This window comes from Macaca thibetana, chromosome 1 (assembly GCF_024542745.1).
Source record: "Macaca thibetana thibetana isolate TM-01 chromosome 1, ASM2454274v1, whole genome shotgun sequence".
In the NCBI taxonomy this organism is placed as follows: domain Eukaryota; kingdom Metazoa; phylum Chordata; class Mammalia; order Primates; family Cercopithecidae; genus Macaca; species Macaca thibetana.
In genome coordinates this window covers 123,563,337-123,583,420 of record NC_065578.1, presented here as the reverse complement: position 1 = coordinate 123,583,420, position 20,084 = coordinate 123,563,337, and the positions used below count along the sequence as shown (strand labels likewise).

General features: G+C 47.6%; 3 protein-coding genes across 6 annotated transcripts in view; 1 reads left to right on the top strand and 2 right to left on the bottom strand.

Moving 5' to 3' along the window:
- Positions 1 to 20,084, bottom strand: part of SCNM1 (sodium channel modifier 1) — a 38,217-nt gene that overhangs the window by 3,703 nt on the left and 14,430 nt on the right. The window lies entirely within an intron of this gene.
- On the top strand, positions 45 to 6,262 carry LYSMD1 (LysM domain containing 1). Of its 2 annotated transcripts, none has more exons than XM_050751418.1 (3): positions 45 to 261; positions 3,937 to 4,301; positions 4,991 to 6,262. In XM_050751418.1, exons 1-3 carry the CDS (start codon positions 226 to 228, stop codon positions 5,127 to 5,129), a joined length of 540 nt encoding a protein of 179 aa, XP_050607375.1. In that variant the 5' UTR covers positions 45 to 225; the 3' UTR covers positions 5,130 to 6,262. The 2 variants fall into 2 exon arrangements, with proteins under 2 accessions (XP_050607375.1, XP_050607365.1); XM_050751408.1 differs by having other exon boundaries at positions 58 to 927.
- TNFAIP8L2 (TNF alpha induced protein 8 like 2) lies at positions 6,261 to 9,370 on the bottom strand. 3 transcript variants are annotated; one of them, XM_050751457.1, is made up of 2 exons: positions 9,277 to 9,370; positions 6,261 to 7,343 (listed from the first exon to the last, which is right to left on the bottom strand). In XM_050751457.1, exon 2 carries the CDS (start codon positions 7,309 to 7,311, stop codon positions 6,757 to 6,759), a length of 555 nt encoding a protein of 184 aa, XP_050607414.1. In that variant the 5' UTR covers positions 7,312 to 7,343; positions 9,277 to 9,370; the 3' UTR covers positions 6,261 to 6,756. The 3 variants fall into 3 exon arrangements, with proteins under 3 accessions (XP_050607414.1, XP_050607430.1, XP_050607421.1); XM_050751473.1 differs by having other exon boundaries at positions 6,261 to 7,316; positions 9,277 to 9,369; XM_050751464.1 differs by having other exon boundaries at positions 6,261 to 7,366; positions 9,277 to 9,325.

The window sequence follows — 20,084 nt, the reverse complement described above, 5'->3', positions numbered from 1 at the left end:
TGCATTGCGCCATCCGGATATCCACTCTCTGGCGCGTGGAGGGAACTGCATTTCCTATGGTGCCGTGCGACTCCGCAGACGCGACGCCTTTTGGGAAATGAAGTCTTTTCCTCAAAGACTTTGCCGCTCAGCTGGATCCAGGCCCTTGCATCTTGGTGGATCTGAGGCGTTTAGAGGGACAAGAACCTAGATGTGGAGCCGAAATTTGAGGGTGTGACCTATCTGATGCGGAGCGGACCTTTGAGGATCTCTGAGTGGAAGGTGTACTACAAATTCTCGCAATCCTCACGCTCTTCGTCTGCGGCGACAGTTCACCTGGGGTGGGCCTGATTTGTTCCTGGCTCTAGCAAACAAACCCCGGGACCGGGCAGAGCTGGGATGTGGGAGCGCCCTGAGGCCAGGCTACTTGGGGGCAAACTGAGGAAAGAGTGTTGAGGATTATTTCTAGAGTTCAAAGGTCAGAGGTCAATGTAGCGAGGAGTTGTGGGGGAGTTCAAAGTCGGAGGGGTGCTTAGGGGCGAATCAGGGAGGGACTGAATACCCAAGGGACAGATTTGTGGATAAGGACTTGGAGGGAGGAGAAACCGGGAGGGGGCAGGTGGCGTAGTGCTGGGGAGGCGGGGACACAGGGGAAGAGAGAAGGGGAAAGGAATCCCCTGAATATCTATTCCCAGACTTCAGGCCTGTCACTCGCAGTCTCGGTCGGGCCTCCCCTAGTTGCAACCTAGCTGTCGGCAGGGTGAAGAGATGGCTTCCCCGTCTAGACAGCCCCCGCCAGGGGGGTCAGGACTGCTTCACGGGAGCCGGGCTCGTTCATATGGAAGCCTGGTGCAATCGGCCTGCTCCCCAGTGAGGGAAAGACGCCTGGAGCATCAGTTGGAGCCCGGAGACACCCTGGCTGGACTAGCACTCAAATATGGGGTGACGGTGAGTTTTCCAGGATTGGGGTGCAGACAACAGTCAGGAGGGATTTAGTCCTGAGAAGAATGTAGTGGACCTTCTAGGTAACCTCCCCTGAAATGTTCCTAATGTGTTGAACTCTGTTCTGCCTTTATCTTTGTTTTCCCATCACAGTGTTGCACTGCGTGGTTGGGACAAGTTCTGCTCTACTATTCCAATGGAGAGGAACAGCTCCTATTTTATCATGCCAGACACTGTGCTAGGGGCTTCACATACGTTAGCTCATTTCACCCTCACGTCCGTATCAAGTATACATTTATTGTTCCCTTTTGGCAGATGAAGAAACTGAGACTTGGATTGGTTAACCATTTTGACTAAGGTCAAATAATGAGTGTCAGATATGGGATTCAAACAGGTCTGTCTGACTCTGTAAACCACACAGAAAATTTTACATTGAGAGTGATTAAACGTTTACAGCAAATAATGGAGAGCTTATTTTTAGTTCTCAGTTCCTAAAGTGCCTACCTCTCCTTGCTCTTGGTTCCTCCTCAGTGCTCTGCCTTCTTTCTAGTAAGGCGGCTTCACTGGCCAAAACAGGTACTCTACACCAAGTATTTCAGGTCATGCATAGGGGAAATTGGATAGATGTAAAAATGTATAGCATTGAAGTTGATGAGGTTACTCCCTCTACCCCCACCCCTGTTTTCTTGTTCCATCTCACTCAAGCAAATGTTGAATTTAGCCAACATTTTTATGCTTTAGCCAACATTTAAAGCACTGTGATAACTTTTCTGGGAGACAGAAACTTAAACTATATGGTTGCTGTCCTCATGTAATTTATGGCCTAATGAGAAATAAACAGGTACACAAATAATGATTACAAATGACAGAACGTGGTGAATTTGTAAAGGTATTAACAAAGAATCAGGGCCAGGCATGGTGGCTCACCCCTGTAATCCTAGCATTTTGGGAGGCTGAGGCAAGTGGATCACCTAAGGTTATGAGTACGAGACCAGTCTGGCTAACATGGCAAAACACTGTCTCAACTAAAAATACAAAAATTAGCCGGGCGTGGTGGTGCTCGCCTGAAATCCCAGCTACTCAGGAGGCTGAGGCAGAAGAATTGCTTGAAGCTGGGAGGTGAAGGTTGTGATGAGCTGAGATCGCACCACTGCACTCCAGCACTCCAGCCTGGGCAACAGAGCGAGACTCTGTCTCAAAATAAAAAAATGGATAGGAAATCAGAAATATTAAATTTTAGTTGGAAAGGGGCTGGGGTGGGCCAGGCGTGGTGGCTCATGCCTGTGCTGTAATCCCGGCACTTTGGGAGGCTGAGGCGAGTGGATTGCTTGAGCTCAGGAGTATAGGACCAGCCTGGGCAATGTGGTGAAACCCCATCTCTACAACAAATACAAAAATTAGCTGGGTGTGATGGCATGTGCCTGTAATCCCAACTACTGGGGAGGCTGAGGCAGAGGATCACTTGAGCCCGGGAGGCGGAGGTTGCAGTGAACTGAGATTGTGCCATTACACTCCAGGCTGGGCAACAGAGTGAGACCTTGTCTCCAAAAAAAAAAAAAAAAAGAAGAAGAAAAAAAATACTAATATACTATATCTGTAGTTTCTATATTTCATTATCTAATTATTATAATAATTAGATAATTATAATTAATAATTTTTAAATAAAGCATTAATGAGCCCCTGCTATGTGTCAAAGTCTGTAGGATGCTAACGACTGCCTGGGGATACAGAGACAGCAAGTCACAATCCTTGCCCTTAAAGGACTCATAGGGTTTAGGCAAAGCAAATATTTAAAGAGGTGAATAATATTATAGTAGGGTTATGTATGATTATAGCAATATTTACAGTATGCATTAGGAGTCCTGAAGAAGGTAACACAAAGGGAGTGGTGGTTGATGAATAGAAGTTTTCCAAGCAGAGAATGGGATAGTAGAGGGGCAGGAGCATTTCAGGCAGAAGTAACAGCATGAATAAAGTGTGAAAAAGATCATGGAATGTTCAAAGAAAAATAAAAAGTTCAGGATAGCAAAATGTAGAGGTGGCAAAGGGAGATTAATCTAGACATTTCCTTTGGGAGCTGGATTGAGAAAGCCCTTGAATGCTAATTTGGTTTTTATCTTTAGCCAATGAGGACCCCATAGGAGGTTTATAAGCAGGGTAGTGGGTTAATCAGATTTATTTTTTTAGAAAGATAGATGCCAAGAGGAGGATGAGTAGAAATAGAGCGAGGAAGGCCAGTTAAACTGTTGTAATAACCCCAGATGAGAAATACTTTGGGTCTATTTTAAATCTTTGGCAATAGGCCTGAAGATGAGACCAGATGTGAGAGAGATTTTTGAAGCAGTTTTGTTGACCACTTGGTATGGTGATGAAAGGCAAGTATTAGTTAAGGATGACATTGATGTTTTTACCTTGGAAGGCCAGGCAAATAGATGGTGATGCCAGTCACTAGGTCCAGTGATGAATAGATAGGTCAAAATAAATATTTATTACTGACATTGTTAATAGTATAGTGTGAAAACCTTTCCCAGAAGCAGTGAAAAGACCCAGGATTGTCGTTCTAGCTGTGTCATTAACTTGATAGATAGTTTCAGGCAAGTAGCTTAACCTCCCTGAGCCTCAGTTCCTTCATTTTTGTTTATTTATTCATTTATTTTTATTTTATTTTTTTATTTTTAGAAATGGGGTCTCACTATATTGCTCAGGCTGGACTCTAATTCCTGGGCTCAAGCTGTCCTCCCGCCTCAGCCTCCTGAGTAGCTGGAATTACAGGCATCAGACATTGTGCCCAGCTTGCACAATAAGTTTTTAAAATGTAAGGGGGCCCTAAGACCAAAAAGTGTGAAAACGACTCATCTATAAAGTAGAAATAATGTCAGCCCTGTGTACTTTAGCTTGGTTGTTATGGAATCAAAGAAGACTCTGTGCAGTCACTTTAAAAAGCTCGAGATGCAATGTAAGATTGATCATTATTACTGTCCTGAATTTTGTTGACTCTTTTTTTTTTTTTTAAAGATGGAACAGATTAAACGTGCAAACCGCCTTTACACTAATGACTCCATCTTCCTGAAGAAAACCCTCTACATCCCCATCCTGACAGAGCCCAGAGACCTGTTCAATGGTTTGGATTCTGAGGAAGAAAAAGATGGAGAGGAAGAAGTACGCCCAAGTAACGATGAAGTTTGGCCACACTCAACTGAGAGGAAGAAACAAGAGACAGGAGCAGGACGTGCCAATGGTGAAGTCTTCCCCACACCTGGCCAGGAAACCCCCACGCCCATCCATGACCTCTCTGCCTCTGATTTCCTTAAGAAGCTTGATTCACAGATCAGCCTGTCCAAGAAGGCTGCTGCCCAGAAGCTGAAAAAAGGGGAAAGTGGGTGAGTGTTGAATGGTTCCTTATAAGTTCCTCCCTAGACTCCTCCATTCTTCCTATCTTACCTAACCACAAACACAAGTAAGTAAGCACAGTGCCAACAGAGGCAAGGTGATACGTTTCCCCCCTGTGGCCCCAAAGCAATGAGCAGAGACGATGCCTGCTGACACAGGTAGAGGCAGTGGAAAACTGGGTTCTGTGTTCTTATTGGAGTCAGACAGTTGACTTTTTTTGAGACGGGGTCTCACTATGTTGCCCAGGCTAAAGTGCAGTGGCGCAAGCTCCGCCTCCCGGGTTCATGCCATTCTCCTGCCTCAGCCTCCCAAGTAGCTGGGACTAAAGGCACCCACCACCACGCCTGGCTGATTTTTTGTATTTTTAGTAGAGACGGGGTTTCATTGTGTTAGCCAGGATGATCTCGATCTCCTGACCTCATGATCTGCCCGCCTCAGCCTCGCAAAGTGCTGAGATTACAGGCGTGAGCCACCATGCCCAGCCGACAGTTAACTGTTTTTACTGCTCTGGTCATCCATGAAGGAGCATTAGGGTTAGGATTTATCTAGAAGGTATTGAGACTGTCTTGAAGCAACCAGCTTATGTATTAGAAGACAGCTTTCCATGTACCTCTCACTTAGCCCATTGTGAGGTTCTTCCCTTGATCTGTCACTCTTTCCCCCCTTTCCTCACTTGCAGGGTACCTGGGGAGGATGCAGGTCTCCACCTGAGCTCCCCTCGGATGCAGCAACGAGCAGTCCTAGGTCCCGTGCCGCTGACCCGTACCTCTCGGACCCAGACACTACGGGACCAGGAGGATGAAATCTTCAAACTCTGATGTCCCCAGAACTGACTGAGAGAAGCAAGATGTTGAAGGAGAAACTTCAGGGGGAGAGGAGCCTGAGGTGAGGCTCAAGAACATGGCTTACCAGCCTGCCTCCCTCCACTCCAGCCATCTTCCCCAGCCTCCTTGTCCGCCAAAAATTCCTTGGCCTGGGGCAGTTTTATTGGCAAGATTAGGGAATGGGAACTGGACCTTTCCCAGTTCTTGGGCTGAATCTAGAGTTGAGTCCTTTAGACTCAAAAGGCTCTTTTTATATCCCTGTTGCCTTTCCTATCCTTTTTACCATTCCCTGGCCTTAGAACAGGGAAGCAGAGACTCCCCCTCAGCTTCTTCCTCATCTCCAACTGTGTGACATAATTTATTTGGTGCTAATATTGAAGTAATATTTATTTGCTATATTTTATTCCTTCCCACTCTTAGCTAAAAAATGGAATTTCTATAGCCCTGGGGTGAGAGAACCTGGGAACAGTGAGCCAATGAGTGCTGGTTCTCCACCTTCCCCACCTTGTTGGCCAGACATGTGATTGAGGATGAGGCAATCGGTGACCTAGCCTACCGCAGAGAATGGATGACTGCTGGCCTTTTCTCCAATCTTAAAGGGACAGATTTGAACTGAGGTTTTTTTTTTTTTTTTTGGTACCCCATTCCTGTTGAATGGGCTCAGTCTTGACTAACCAATTCCCTGTAACTTTTTCACAATTCTTGACCCTGAGAAAAAGCAGCACTGTAGGGACCTGAACCCTCCATTCTACCAGTTCACCCTTCTGACCTGTTCTGCTCAGCCTGTGATGAGGGGAACAGATGGAAGGAGGCTTTCCTTGGGGTTTGAAGAGGAAGCCAGTTGTGAGAGTCTCTTTGTTACGCCCCCTACCCTCTAGACCCTCTCTCTCTATGCCCTCCTCCTCACTGCATATTTATTTGCAATTTGTAGCACTGATCTATGGTACAGTTTTGTTTGTTTCTCAAACAGAAGTAGGTAAGGGAACCTCAATAATAATGGAAATCTCCCTCAGTCTCCTGTTTGGAAATGATGAAAGGTGAGAGAAGTGGTGTTTATATACCTCCTTTCTTCTGTGATGACTATAAGGTATACGAAGCTGGACAGATTAAACATTGAGCCCTGTGCATATTCTAGTAGTTTTATTTCCCCTATGAGAATCTCCCCTGCCCTAGCCCCCTCCTCCTGCACTCTGGAACAGAGCCTCTGGCATCTGTCCAAGCTCTGTTTCTAAGGGCCACCTTCCCCTCTTCTGTCTTTAGTGTCCCCAGAGGGGTTCTCTGGGCTGTGCCTCCTTTCCTTGGTTCACATGGGAGGGGGCTTCCCTGTTTCAGAAGTCCCTTATGGGAGAAATAGAGATCCAAGTTTCACTTCACCTTTTTCAGGCAGTTCTGTTTCCTGTCCTGGGGCTGGAGTGGGAGAGAGGCCTCACCCCTCAGCATTGCTCCTTCTCCACCAGCTGTGTGGGGATGGGCTGGTCTCAGAGTCAAAAGCACTCTTGGGAAGGAATGAAGCCTGAAGATTGAAAAGCGTTAGTGGCAGCTGAGCAGGGTTAGGAAGCTCATTATCTGTGTTTTCTCAGCAGCCATTTTGTCAAAGTGGAATGTGCTAGACTCGGGGCTCTCAGAGCTTCCCTTCATCTAGCAGCTTCCTGAGCCCGTCACAGATCTTGCCAAGGTGCTGAGTGAAGTCAGGCCCATAGAGGGCTGTGAGCAGGCCTGGGTCAGAGAAGTGATCAAACACGTGGCGGATGCGGCCATGTGACTTGGGCGTGAGGTGGTGTTCCACCAACTCCAGCAGCACATCCCGGCACTCGGTCAGCAGGCCAGCCAGAACAGCAGCCTCGAAGGTGAAGTCTACCTCGCCAAAGCTAAGTGCCGTCATGGCACCCTGCCGCAGCTTCTGGCGAAAGCGGGTAGCCAGGGCCAGCTCACTGGGGCCGAAGGAGCCATTGCGGTGCAGTACAGCCACCTTGACAGCCACTTTGATCAGGTCCTTGATCACGCGCTGGGCCTGGGGCCGGCTGTGCGTGTACTCCTTGGACACACGGTAGAGCTCATCTAGCACCTCACTGCTTGTCTCATCTATGAAGAGATGAGCCACAGACCGACCCGCCATCTTACTCAGTAGCTTCTTCTCTGCTTGCAGTGCCAGACTCTTTGAGCTGAAGGACTCCATGGGTCCTGGAGAGTGGGGTATGTGGTCAGTCACTAGAAGAAAGGCCACAGGCTTCCTTAGAAAGAGAGAAATGACTTTTCCCCTTTCTGTTGCTTCTTTAGTTTCCATGTCATCATCATCTTTGTTTGTCATCCTCCCCGCCCCCTGAGGCCCCTCAGTCCTCTATGCCTTTCTCCTGCTTTTTCCCCTTAGTGCTGTAGCAAATCTTGACTCCAAAACAGCCCATGGGAGTGGCGATAGCTCCGGCTGGAGGAATGTGGGCACACGGGAGGCTAGCCTAGCACAAGTTACTTCTCAAGGGGAAGTAGGCTGTTGCTGCTGCAGTGAAGACAGGGCTTACCTGACAGATAATTCTTTTTTTTGAGACGGAGTCTTGCTTTGTCACTCAGGCTGGAGTGCAGGGGTGTGATCTCTGTTCACTGCAACCTCCACCTCCCAAGTTCAAGCTATTCTCCTGCCTCAGCCTCCCAAGTAGTTGGGATTACAGGCCCCCACCACCATGCCCGGCTAATTTTTGTATTTTTTAGTAGAGATGGGGTTTCACCATGTTGGCCAGGCTGGTCTTGATCTCCTGACCTCGTGATCCGCCCACCTCGACCTCCCCAAGTGCTGGGAATATAGGTGTGAGCCACCACGCCCAGCCTGACAGAATTCTTACAGCTGCCATTTTTGGACACTGACTCTGTGCCATATGTCTGTGTGGTATAGGTATTACCATCCTTGTTTTACAGCTGAGCAAATGATACTTACATTAAATAATTTACCCAAGATCAAACACAACTCATTTTTTGGCCCCCAAAGCCAGTGGCAGCTATTGCACTGTACTTCCTTTAAAGTAAGAAGCATAAGCATCCCAGGAATCCTAATAGGAGTAATAACTAACATTTACTGAGAACCTACTATGTGCCAAGTGCTTTATGTCAGTCATCTTAGTCTTCCCAATCCTGTTTAAGGTTAAGGTAGGTATTCCCATTTTGCAGTGAGAAAACTGAAGCTAAGAGAAATTTAGCAATTTGGCCAAAGTCACTAGTAAATGATAAAGATGGGCTTCAAACCAAATAATCCAGAGAAACCTCCTTCCCCAGAATGCTCCCAGTGTGGTTAAAGCCAACTGAGGAAGCACAAGAAACCAGCACCTCAAGAAGGGCAGGCAGTCCTGAAGGTCTGAGCCTTCTGCTGCACTGAACTCAGGACCTTCTTGGCGGCATATCAGCTCCATGTGTCCAGTGTTCTCTCCCCATGGTCTTCACCTGTGGTTCTTCTGGTTGTTTTGCTTCTTACTTCCCCCTCCCCTGCTCTGCAGGATGTGGCTGTGACCGCAGTGAGGAGCAGCCTCGCCCTCTCCCCCAAACCAAAATGGGAGTCTGAAGAGGCAGGGGAGGTGGGGACTGAGGGGGTTTCTTCCCCAGCTGAATCCTTCCAGTGGAAACCTGAACCTTGCTTTGCTCCCAGCTTGCCTTGGGGCTTTCTGGACCATGTTCCCCAGCCGGAAGAGGAGATTGCTCCATGTGAGCCTTCCTTCCTCCTTGGCCTTCCTGTTACCCAGCTCTCCATTGCCCCCATTGCCGTCTCACATTTGTTCCGATGTCCTCTCCCTCTCTCCCTGTTTCAGTCTCCCTTTTTCTCTTGTCTGGGTCCTCCCTATAATCCTCTCTGGCCTGGCCATACTCTCCCTCTGGCCCTTACCCGTCCATCTCCTTGTCTCCTAAGACTTCCTTGCATTTCACACACATCCATACGGATATGGATCCACCTGCATCCCTCAGCCCTGCCCCCACTGCATCCAAAACCAGGTCTTTCAGAGGCTGCCTTGCCACCAGAAAAACTAAGTTAAGCTCTACAAAGGACCCAAGAATTGTATAAGCAAGAGTTTCACAATATGAAAAGCTAAGACTGAAAGAGCTGGAGACTCCTCTGCCACCGTTACCCCTAAAGTCTACCATTCTGTCACTGCCGGTCCCTCACCTGCTGTGCTGGGTGCCAGTCTTGCCTTGGATGTTCCGGGAAAGCTTACAGAATGGAGAAGCTTCACTTAGTGTGAGAGCCCTTTGGCTTGGCCCCACCCCTTGAGCCCCGCCTACCTACTCTCTGCTCAACCTCCGGTTCATCACTATTGTCTCCAAGAAGGCCTCTGGCCCAAGAGCAACCTAGAAATAAGACAAAGGTCAAAAAGAGTGGAATTCTGTTGGAAACAGTCTTGATTCTTTGAAGGGGGAAAAGGGATTTGCATCCTCTACTCTCACATTGCTTCTTTCTTTTCTTGCTGCCCAGTTCCTGGAGATCCTGTCCTTATATTTCTGCAGTACTGGGAAGGATGTAAAGTCCAAATTTCTGGGGTAGGAAGCTAGTGGGAAAAGTTCTGCAGATTGAAAGGTGGTGCTGTGGGGCGAGTATTTAATATATTATTCCAGTGATTGCTAGGTAAGGGCACAGACTGTCACAACCCTTAATACTGAAGGGAGGAAGGTGCTGGGACCAGGGCTGCTGCACCACAGGTGACCAGCAGGTGCCAGCACAGCACTGAATCACTAGCCCAGAGGAACAAGCCTACTGAGTTGCTTTTTTTTTTTTTTTGAGACGGAGTTTTGCTCTTGTAGCCCAGGGTGGAGTGCAAAGGCGTGATCTCGGCTCACTGCGAGCTGTGCCTCCCAGGTTCAAGTGATTCTCCTGCCTCAACCTCCCAAGTAGCTGAGATTACAGGCATGTGCCACCATGCCCGGCTTGTTTTGTATTTTTAGTAGAGACAGGGTTTCACCATGTTGGCCAGAATGCTCTCAAACTCCTGACAGGTGATCCACCTTGGCCTCCTGGAGTGCTGAGATTACAGGTGTGAGCCACTGCACACTGCAGGGTGAGCTTTGTAGCTGCTAAAGGGATACAAAATGAGGAGCAGTCACAATTGAGTTTTTTTTGTTTGTTTGTTGTTTTGTTTTTGAGATAGGGTCTCGTTCTGTTGCCCAGGCTGGAGTGCAGTGGCATCATCACAGCTGACTGCAGCCTTGACCTCCTGAGCTCAAGAGATCTTCCTACTTCAGCCTCCCTAGTAGCTGGGACCAGAGGTGCACACCACCAGGCCTTCCTTTTTTTTTTTTTTTTTGTAGAGAGGAAGGTCTCACTCTGTTGCCCAGGCTGAACTTCTAGGCTCAAGCAATCCTCCCACCTTGGCCTCCCAAAGTGTTGGGATTACAGGTGTGAGCCACTGCACCCATGCTGGAGGTCACAGTTGTTGAATGAGACAAAAACACTTGCCATCAAGAATCTTACAGGGAATCTGGCCAGGGAGATAACCTTAAGCGTAAATAACAGTAATACTAGTCAAACAATGCCATTAACTTTAATGGGGACTTAAATAATTTTGAAAGCTTAATTATGATAGGGCTTGGAAAGATAGATTCAACTACTTAATAGCCAGAGGTAGGGAAGAAGTCCCAGATGATGGGGATGGCGTAAGCACATACAGGAAAAAAACATAATACAGGACATTCTCAGGAAGTGGTGATATATGTCTGGAATGTAGGTTGTTTGAGAGATAAGTGAAGAAGGAAAAAGATCAGATCATAGCAAGCTTTAAAAAAGTTGCTCCAGGCCGGGCGTGGTGGCTCACGCCTGTAATCCCAACACTTTGGGAAGCCAAGGCGGGTGGATCACCTGAGGTCAGGAGTTTGAGACCAGACTGGTCAACGTGGTGAAACCCTGTCTTGGCTGGGTACGGTGGCTCACGCCTGTAATCCCAACACTTTGAGAAGCCAAGGTGGGTGGATCACCTGAGGTCAGGAGATCAAGACCATCCTGGCTAACCTGGTGAAACCCTGTCTCTACTAAAAATACAAAAATTAGCTGGGCATGGTGGTGCGCGCCTGTAGTCCCAGCTACTCGGGAAGCTGAGGCAGGAGATTCGCTTGAACCAGGGAGGCAGAGGTTGTAGTGAGCCGAGATAGTGCCACTGCACTCCAGCCTGGTGATAGAGTGAGACTGTGTCTCCAAAAAAAAAAAAAAGAAAAGAAAAGAAACGAAAAGAAAAAGAATAAAGGGAATAAAAATATAAGAAGATGCAAATACAATAACAACTTCTGGATTCAGAATTCTGCTACCTAGTCTTCACCTGTTTTCCTCTCCAGTTTCAAACTCCCCTTCCTTCCTTCCTTCCTTCCTTCCTTCCTTCCTTCCTTCCTTCCTTCCTTCCTTCCTCCCTCCCTCACTCCCTCTCTCTCTTTCTCTCTGTCTTTTCTTTCTTTCTCAGAGTCTTGCTCTGTCCCTGTCGCCCAGGCTGGAGTGCAGTGACACGATTTCAGCTCACTACAGCCTCTGCCTTTCACATTCAAGTGATTCTCCTGCTTCAGCCTCCCTGATAGCTGGGATTACACCGCCACCACACCTGGCTAATTTTTGAATTTTTAGTAGAGACAGGGTTTCGCCATGTTGACCAGGCTGGTCTCGAACTCCTGGCCTCAAGCTCTCTGCCCATCTTGGCCTCCCAAAGTGCTGGGATTACAGGCATGAGCCATAGCACCCATCTGTAATTTGTGATTTTATTAACTGTCTACCCACTGAGCTCAGATTATGTTTTAGTGTCTGCATAGTGCTTGGCACGTACTGTGCTCAATAAATATGTGCTGAAAGAATAAAGTCAAAACATATCCAAAACCAGGATATGAGGGGAAAAGGGTAGTAACATAGGAGTCACATGTTATAATGTTCATTTACTTCATTCTTGGGGAGGTCTTTTATTTTCTCTCTCTCTCTCTTTTTTTTTTTTCAATTGAGACAGAGTCTCACTCTGTTGCCCAGGGTGGAGTGCAGTGGTACGATCTCAGCTCACTGCAACCTCTGCGTCCCAGGTTCAGCAGATTCTCTGCCTCAGCCTCCTGACTAGCTGGGATTTCAAGCACCCACTGCCATGCCTGGCTAATTTTTGTATTTTTAGTAGAGATGGGGTTTCTACCATCCTGGCCAGGCTGGTCTTGAACTCCTGACCTTGTGATTCACCCACTTCAGCCTCCCAAACTTCTGAGATTACAGGCGTGAGCCACCGCACCTGGCCAAAAACATTTTTTTTCTTTTTTTTGAGATAGAGTCTCGCTCTGTCACCCAGGCTGGAGTGCAGTGGCGCAATCTCAGCTCACTGCAACCTCCACCTCCCGGATTCAAGCAATTCTTCTGACTCAGCCTCCTGAGTAGCTGGGATTACAGGCATGTGCCACCACGCCTGGCTAATTTTTTTGTATTTTTAGTAGAGACGGAGTTTCACCATATTGGCCAGGCTGGTCTCGAACTGTGATCCACCCACCTCGACCTTCCAAAGTGCTGGGATTACAGGCGTGAGCCACTGCACCTGGCCACAAATTTTTTTTAGAGACAGGGTCTTGCTATCTTGCCCAGGCTGGAGTACAGTGGCTCAGTCACTGCTCACTGCAGCCTCGAACTTGTGGACTCAAACAGACCTCCTGCCTCAATCTCCCAAAGTGCTGAGATTACAGGAGTAAGTCACTGTGCACCCTGGCGAAACAATGATATCTTAAATGTGCAAAACACTTTTGAATTTGCAAAACATTTCACCTACAGTATCTTATTGGATCCTAAGAAGTAGGCAGGAAGGTAGTATGTCCACTTACAGAAGACAGAGTCAGACTTAGAGATAAGTAGTTTATCCAAAGCCATACTCCAGAGATGAATCTAGCTAAGTCTCACTGACTTTCAATGGTGCTCTTTCCACTGTGTAATCTACAGGAAATGAATAGTACTTTTTTGAGCAATTTCTACTTTGAAGCAAAATGAAGATATTTTGCACTTAATTGGATAAACTTCAGTTATTTGGGAAAGTATTCAGGATGGAACAGTCCTATGTTTGTTTTAGTTGAGGTTTTACCATGGTTAAGATCGGTACTCTCATATCAGTTCAGAAAGAGTAAGTTTAGTGTGATTTAAAGCAGTCAAGTAAGTCAGCCTGACATAGCTGGAGATAGTTCACAGCTTTTACTCTTTTTTTTTTTTTTTGAGATGGAGTCTTGCTCTGTCGCCCAGGTTGGAGTGCAGTGGCCGGATCTCAGCTCATTGCAAGCGCCGCCTCCCGGGTTTACACCATTCTCCTGCCTTAGCCTCCCGAGTAGCTGGGACTACAGGTGCCCGCCACCTCGCCTGGCTAGTTTTTTGTATTTTTTAGTAGAGACGGGGTTTCACCATGTTAGCCAGGATGGTCTCGATCTCCTGACCTCGTGATCCGCCCGTCTCGGCCTCCCAAAGTGCTGGGATTACAGGCTTGAGCCACCACACCCGGCCGATTACTCTTTTTTTGTTTTGGGTATTTATTTATTTATTTACTTACTTACTTATGAGACAGAGTCTTGCACTGTCGCCCAGGCTGAAGTGCAGTGGTGTGATCTCCACTTACTGCAACCTCTGCCTCCCAGGTTCAAGTGATTCTCCTGCCTCAGCCTCCCGAGTAGCTGGGATTACAGGTGCGTGCCCCCACGCCCGGCTAATTTTTGTATTTTTAGTAGAGACTGGGTTTCACTATGTTGGCCAGGCTGGTCTTGAACTCCTGACCTCATGATTCGCCCAGCTTGGCGTCCCAAAGTGCTGGGATTACAGGCGTGAGCCACCGTGCCCATCCTATTTTTATTTATTTTTTTTGAGATGGAGTCTCACTCTGTCACCCAGGCTGGAGTGCAGTGGCACGATCTCGGCTCATTGCAATCTCTGCCTCCCAGGTTCAAGAGATTCTCCTGCCTCAGCCTCCTGAGTAGCTGGGATTACAGGCGCGCGCTACCACTCCCAGCTAATTTTTTGTATTTTTAATCGAGATGGGGTTTCACCACGTTAGCCAGGACTGTCTTGATCTCCTGACCTCATCATCCGCCTGCCTTGGCCTCCCAAAGTGCTGGGATTACAGAAGTGAGCCACCGTACCCAGCTTGTTTTTTTTTGTTTGTTTGTTTTTGTTTTTTTTTTTGTTGTTGTTGTTGTTGTTTTTCCTCTGAGCCACAGGATGTTTGTTTGTTTTTAATCTTTGATGCATTTATTTCTTCCTCTACTTACTGCATGCCAGGCATTATGATTAAGTGCTGGGGATAGAAAGATAAAAGACAAGCTTTCTGTTTTTTTTTTTTTTTTTTTTTTAAAGATGGAGTTTTGCTCTTGTTGCCCAGGCTGGAGTGCAATGGTGTGATCTTGCCTCACCGCAACCTCCACCTCCCGGGTTCAAGTGATTCTCCTGTCTCAGCCTCCTGAGTAGCTGGCACTACAGGCGCCCGCCACCATGCCCAGCTAATTTTGTATTTTTAGTAGAGACAGGGTTTCTCCATGTTGGTCAGGCTGGTCTTGAACTCCCAACCTTAGGTGATCTGCCCACCTCGGCCTCCCAAAGTGCTGGGATTACACGTGTGAGCCCCTGCACCTAGCCACTTCCTGTCTTTAGACTAAGTGGTAAACATGAAAAATCTTAATGGAAGTATCCAATAAGCAATTGTATACGTGAGTCGAGAACTCAGGAGAAAGACCTGAGTTGAACACCTAGATTTTATGGTAAGCAGCATATAAACAGTTTATTGTGGCAGGGTGCGGTGGCTCACGCCTGTAATCCCAGCATTTTGGGAGGCCAAGGCGGGCAGATCATGAGGTCAGGACATCGAGACCATCCTGGCTAACATGGTGAAACCCCATCTCTACTAAAAATGAAAAAAAAAAAAAAAAATTTAGCCAGGTGTGGTGGCAGGTGCCTGTAGTCCCAGCTACTCAGGAGGCTGAGGCAGGAGATCAGGAGGCTGAAGCAGGAGAATGCGTGAACCCAGGAGGCGGAGCTTGCTTGCAGTCTTGCAGTGAGCCGAGTGAGCCACTGCACTCCAGCCTAGGTGACAGAGCAAGACTCCATCTCAAAACAAAAACAAAAACAAAACAGTTTATTGTAACTGTTGGTTTTGTAACTGTTCTTATTGTTGGATTATCTTGACCAATGAGAATATGTAGAGCAGAAAGAGGTGGCTAAGGACATGACCATAGGAAACACTAGCATTTAAAGGGAGTTCAGAGAAGGCTAAGAAAGGTTATATTAGGCTGGATGTGGTGGCTCACACCTGTAATCCCAACACTTTGGAGGCTGAGATGGGCAGATCGCTTGAGGTCAGGAGTTTGAAAGCAGCCTGGCCAACATGGCGAAACCCTGTCTCTACTAAAAATATAAAAATTAGCTGGGCGTGTTGGTGGGTGCCTGTAATCCCAGCTACTCCGGAGGCTGAGACAGAGAAGGGCTTGAACCCAGGGGGCTGAGGTTGCAGTGAGTGAGCCAAGATTATGCCACTGCACTCCAGCCTGGGGCGTCAGAGTGAGACTGTCTAAAAAAAAAAAAAAAAAAAAAGCCATATCAATAGAAGTGAAACTATCCATTCATTAAAAGTATATATTTATTAAGCCCCTAGTCTCTGTCAAGAGAAAGAAGGACCTCAGGAGCCAAAAGAAGACAGCATTTCAAGGAAGGGGGAGTCAACAGGGTCAAATGGCACAGAGAGGGCAAAAGGATAAAGACTGAAGAGTTGTTCCTTGAATGTGACCAGGAGGTCACTGGTGGCCTTAATGAGAGCAATCTCGGTGGACTGATGGGGGCAAAAACTAAAATGATTGAGAATAGGAATCATGAAAATGGATATAGCAAGTATAGGTAACTCTAGAAGCTTAGCTATGAAGGGAAGAGAGACATTGAGTGATGACTGAGTGCGGACAAGGATCAAGAGAAAGTTTGGAATGTTTTCCTTTTAATCATGGGAGTTACTTGAGCATGTGTATATGCTAAGGGGAAAATATCAGTAGAAAAGGACAGGTTAAAGATGGTGGCTGACGTCGGTAATCCCAGCAGTTTGGGAGGCTGAGAGGGGAGGATCACTTGAGTCTAGGAGTTCAAGACCAGCCTGGGCAACACAATGAGACCCTGCTTCTTCTTCCTTTTTTTTTTTTTTTTTAAGTTAATACCTTCTGTGTGCAGGCACTATGCTACAAGGAAAGGATACAGTGTTGAGCAAGATAGACAATCAGGGACTGCATAGAACTTCTAGTAAAGTCATAGGTGAACCTTCGACAGGAGATACAGATGGCATTCACTAGGATGAGAGAGGCATGATGATGCAGCTAAGTATATCTGTAGAGAGCAAAAAGTTGGTGGAATCCTTACTTTATTATCTCTATGTTCTCTGAAGATGGAAAAGGGTTTTCCTGAGATGAACAAGGAAATGGTAAGGAAAGGAACTTGCAAAAAAAGGAGGAAGTTTGAAATAGCTCCCTGGGGACTAGAAGAGAGTGCTTTTCCAATCCAATCTGTGGGACGTGTGATTTTCTTTTTTTGAGACAGAGTCTCACTCTGTTGCCCAGGTTGGAGTGCAGTGGTGCAATCTCGGCTTACTGCAACCTCGGCCTCCCGGGTTCAAGCGATTCTCCTGCCTCAGCCTCCCAAGTAGGTGGGACTACAGGCACATGCCGCCATGCCTGGCTAATTTTTTGTATTTTAGTAGAGACAGGGTTTCACTGTCGTTGCCCAGGCTGGTCTCAAACTCCTGAGCTCAGGCAATCCACCCACCTCGGCCTCCCAAAGTGCTAGGATTACAGGTGTGAGTCACTACGTCTAGCCAGGACTGTGTGATTTTCTTCAAAACACTAAGGGAGTAGGAAGAGAGGGTTTTGTTTTGTTTTGTTTTAACAGAGTTTCTCTCTGTGTCACCCAGGCTGGAGTGCAGTGGCACGATCTCGGCTCACTGCAACCTCCCGTCTCCCGGGTTCGAGCAATTCCCCTGCCTCAGCCTCTTGAGTAGCTGGGATTGCAGATGCCCATCACCACGCCCAGCTAATTTTTTTGTATTTTTAGCAGAGCTGGAGTTTCTCCATGTTGACCAGGCTGGTCTCAAAACTCCTGACCTCAGGTGATCTGCCTACCTCGGCCTCCCAAAGTGCTGGGATTACAGGGGTGAGCCACTTCGCCCAGCCAAGAGAGTCATTTTGATTTGTCCTTCAAAATAGCCCTCAGATTCATTTATTTCTTTCTAAACCTGTTCCCATCGCCTTTGTCTGATTGTCCCTCTCCCCTCAGCTTTAGACCTATTTTCTTGCTAGTAGGTCTCTGTCTTCTTGCTTAAAAAAAAAAAAAAAAAAAAAAAGAAAGAAAGAAAAAGACAAGTTGCACCCTTTTTCAAGAATTCAAAATGACATCCTACTCCTGTCAGATGATTTTAACCAGTTCACCTAGGCATTCCAGGCCTTCTGTAATTTGTCTTCCCCTTTTCCCTCTCCTTGCTCCTAACTAGTGCCTTTCCCACATACCAGCCTCACAGCACCTTTTTGTTATCCATGCTGCAGGCTCCTTGTTCATCAAGTAAAAGCTTTTGCTGAAGCTGTGTCCCTCGAGAACATTTTCTTCTTTTGCACCAAGCCAACTCCCACCAAAGTTTTCCTGTCCTCCATGATAAAATGTATCAAACGTCTTTCTGTGCAGTCTTTGGAGAAAATTTATTATCTTCTTTGCACATTTGGAAATTTATGTTCAATGTAGCTTTTCTTTTGAGACTTGGTGTTGCTTTTTAATAGTTTAGTACATGTAAATCTTATTTTAATTCAAATATATTATCATTTTCTTAAAGTCTGGGACCACAACCCAGTAGATTGTGCAGTGGATTGTGCAGTAGATTGTGTCTCAAGTAAGTGTTTAATACTTACTGAACTGAGATTTGAGCTGGGTCCTAAAACTTTAAATGAATTATACCCTAATCCCCACTCACTAATCTATTCAATAAGCATGTATCTGAGTACCTAAACCCTGTGCTAGGAGCTGGGGAGATTTCTTTTAACCTCTCAGTGCCTCTATATTTTGAGGTGTCTTTCTCTCAAAATTTCTTTTTTTTTTTTTTTTTTTGAGACGGAGTCTCGCTGTGTCTCCCAGGCTGGAGTGCAGTGGCGTGATCTCGGCTCACTGCAAGCTCCGCCTCCCGGGTTCACGCCATTCTCCCGCCTCAGCCTCCCAAGTAGCTGAGACTACAGGCGCCCGCCACCACGCCTGGCTAGTTTTTTGTATTTTTAGTAGAGACGGGGTTTCACCATGTTAGCCAGGATAGTCTCGATCTCCTGACCTCGTGATCCACCCACCTCAGCCTCCCAAAGTGCTGGGATTACAGGCTTGAGCCACCGCGCCCGGCCTCTCTCAAAATTTCTTTCCAGCCTTTAAAACAACCCCAACTGCTGAACTGCCTTGGGCCCACAATCTCTCCGCAGTTAATCCTGTGTAGATATTGTCCCAGTTTATCTTCTTCTATTGTTTTAGATCTGACTTTACTGAGTTACTGTTCACCTTACTGGTTCACCTGGCCTTAAATCTCTGTCTCTGTCTCTGTCTTCTCTTTCTCTCTCTCTTTCTCTGTGTGTGTGTGTGCACATGTGTGTGTATGTTTAGGTCTCTTGCGTACTCATTGTGGGGCTTAGCCTAGTTGTCGATGCTCCCCTCCCTGATCACAGTCCAGTTAAGGCTGGCCTAAAAGTGGCAAACCCCTTTCCCCTCCTTTCCTCTAGTCCAGAGTCCAAGATGTGGGTAGAAGTGTTCAGTCAGATAAAACTATCTGAGAATGCCAGTGTCTCCCAGGCCACCCACTTTCCTGGAGAATTTTGAGAATGTCTTTTGTCCTAGCCCCACATAGAGAAGAATCCTACCAGGCAATACCAAGGTACCAAGCAATCCTGTCTGTAGTAGCTTTATTCTTCCTCCTCACTGACATTCCCAGGGGCTTTATGAAGGGTGGGGAGGGAGAAGGGGCAGTTCTGCTGTTTGGAGGGATGTCAGGGTCCTCTGAGGAAAGGTGGGACATATATCTGGGGGCAGTAAGGCTGTGTGGGTTACTGTCTCAGGTCTTAGAGTTGCTACTCTGTCTGTGTCTTTCTCTGAGTCAATTAGTCTTGATTTCCACATCTGTTTTGGCTTCAGCCTCTCTCACCTGCCCTCTTCCATTACCCAACAGCCTGACTGCTAGCTAGTTCTTGCCATAGTGGCCCAAACTCATGCTGCTTTGTAGAGGTGGGAGGGGAGGAGATCATGGAAACAAGGGAAACCTCCTGCTGACACCTTCCTTTCCTTTCCCAGGCCTCCAGCCCCCACGCGCATGCTAGGCCTCCTTATCAGGGTCAGGACGAACGAGAGGAGGCCTACGGGGAGAAATAAGGAGAAAGAGGGAAAAAGCATTGAGAGGAGCAACGGAGAGTTGGGGGCAGAGTCAGGGAGATGCGGGAGGCTCCCTCGGGAGCAGGGTCGCCCAAACCGTATTGGAGGGGAAGGGAGGACGGATCGCGCAGGCTCTGACAGCCCAGCCCAGCCCCGTCAAGGCTCCCAGGTTTCCTGTCTCTTTCTCCTCCCAGCTCCTCTTCCTCTCTTGTGAAATTTCTCCCCAGAGCCTCTCCTGTGCCAGCCGATCTCTGCTTCTGTATGTATTTCTTCCTCTGCCCGGTGTCAGCGACTGTCCGTCGGTCTCTCCATCTCGCGTCTGTCTCTGGTCTCCAGTTCAGCCTCCCGGCCTGGCCCTCTTGGTGGACGGTGCTCCTGGCGCCCCTCCCCGGGCGGCACTATTGGCGGAGAGGTGACGAGAAGGCGGTGTCTAGCCGCCCTCCAAGGGCAGGATTAGTCGCCGCGACCCAAAGGCGGGCAGGAGGTGGGCCCGGCTGGGAGGCGGGCGGGGCCGCTGGGGCCGAGCCCAGAGCTCCGGGCGGTCGCATTGTTTTCCTCCGCGGATCCGCGGCTGGACTCGGACCCAGGGCTCTCCC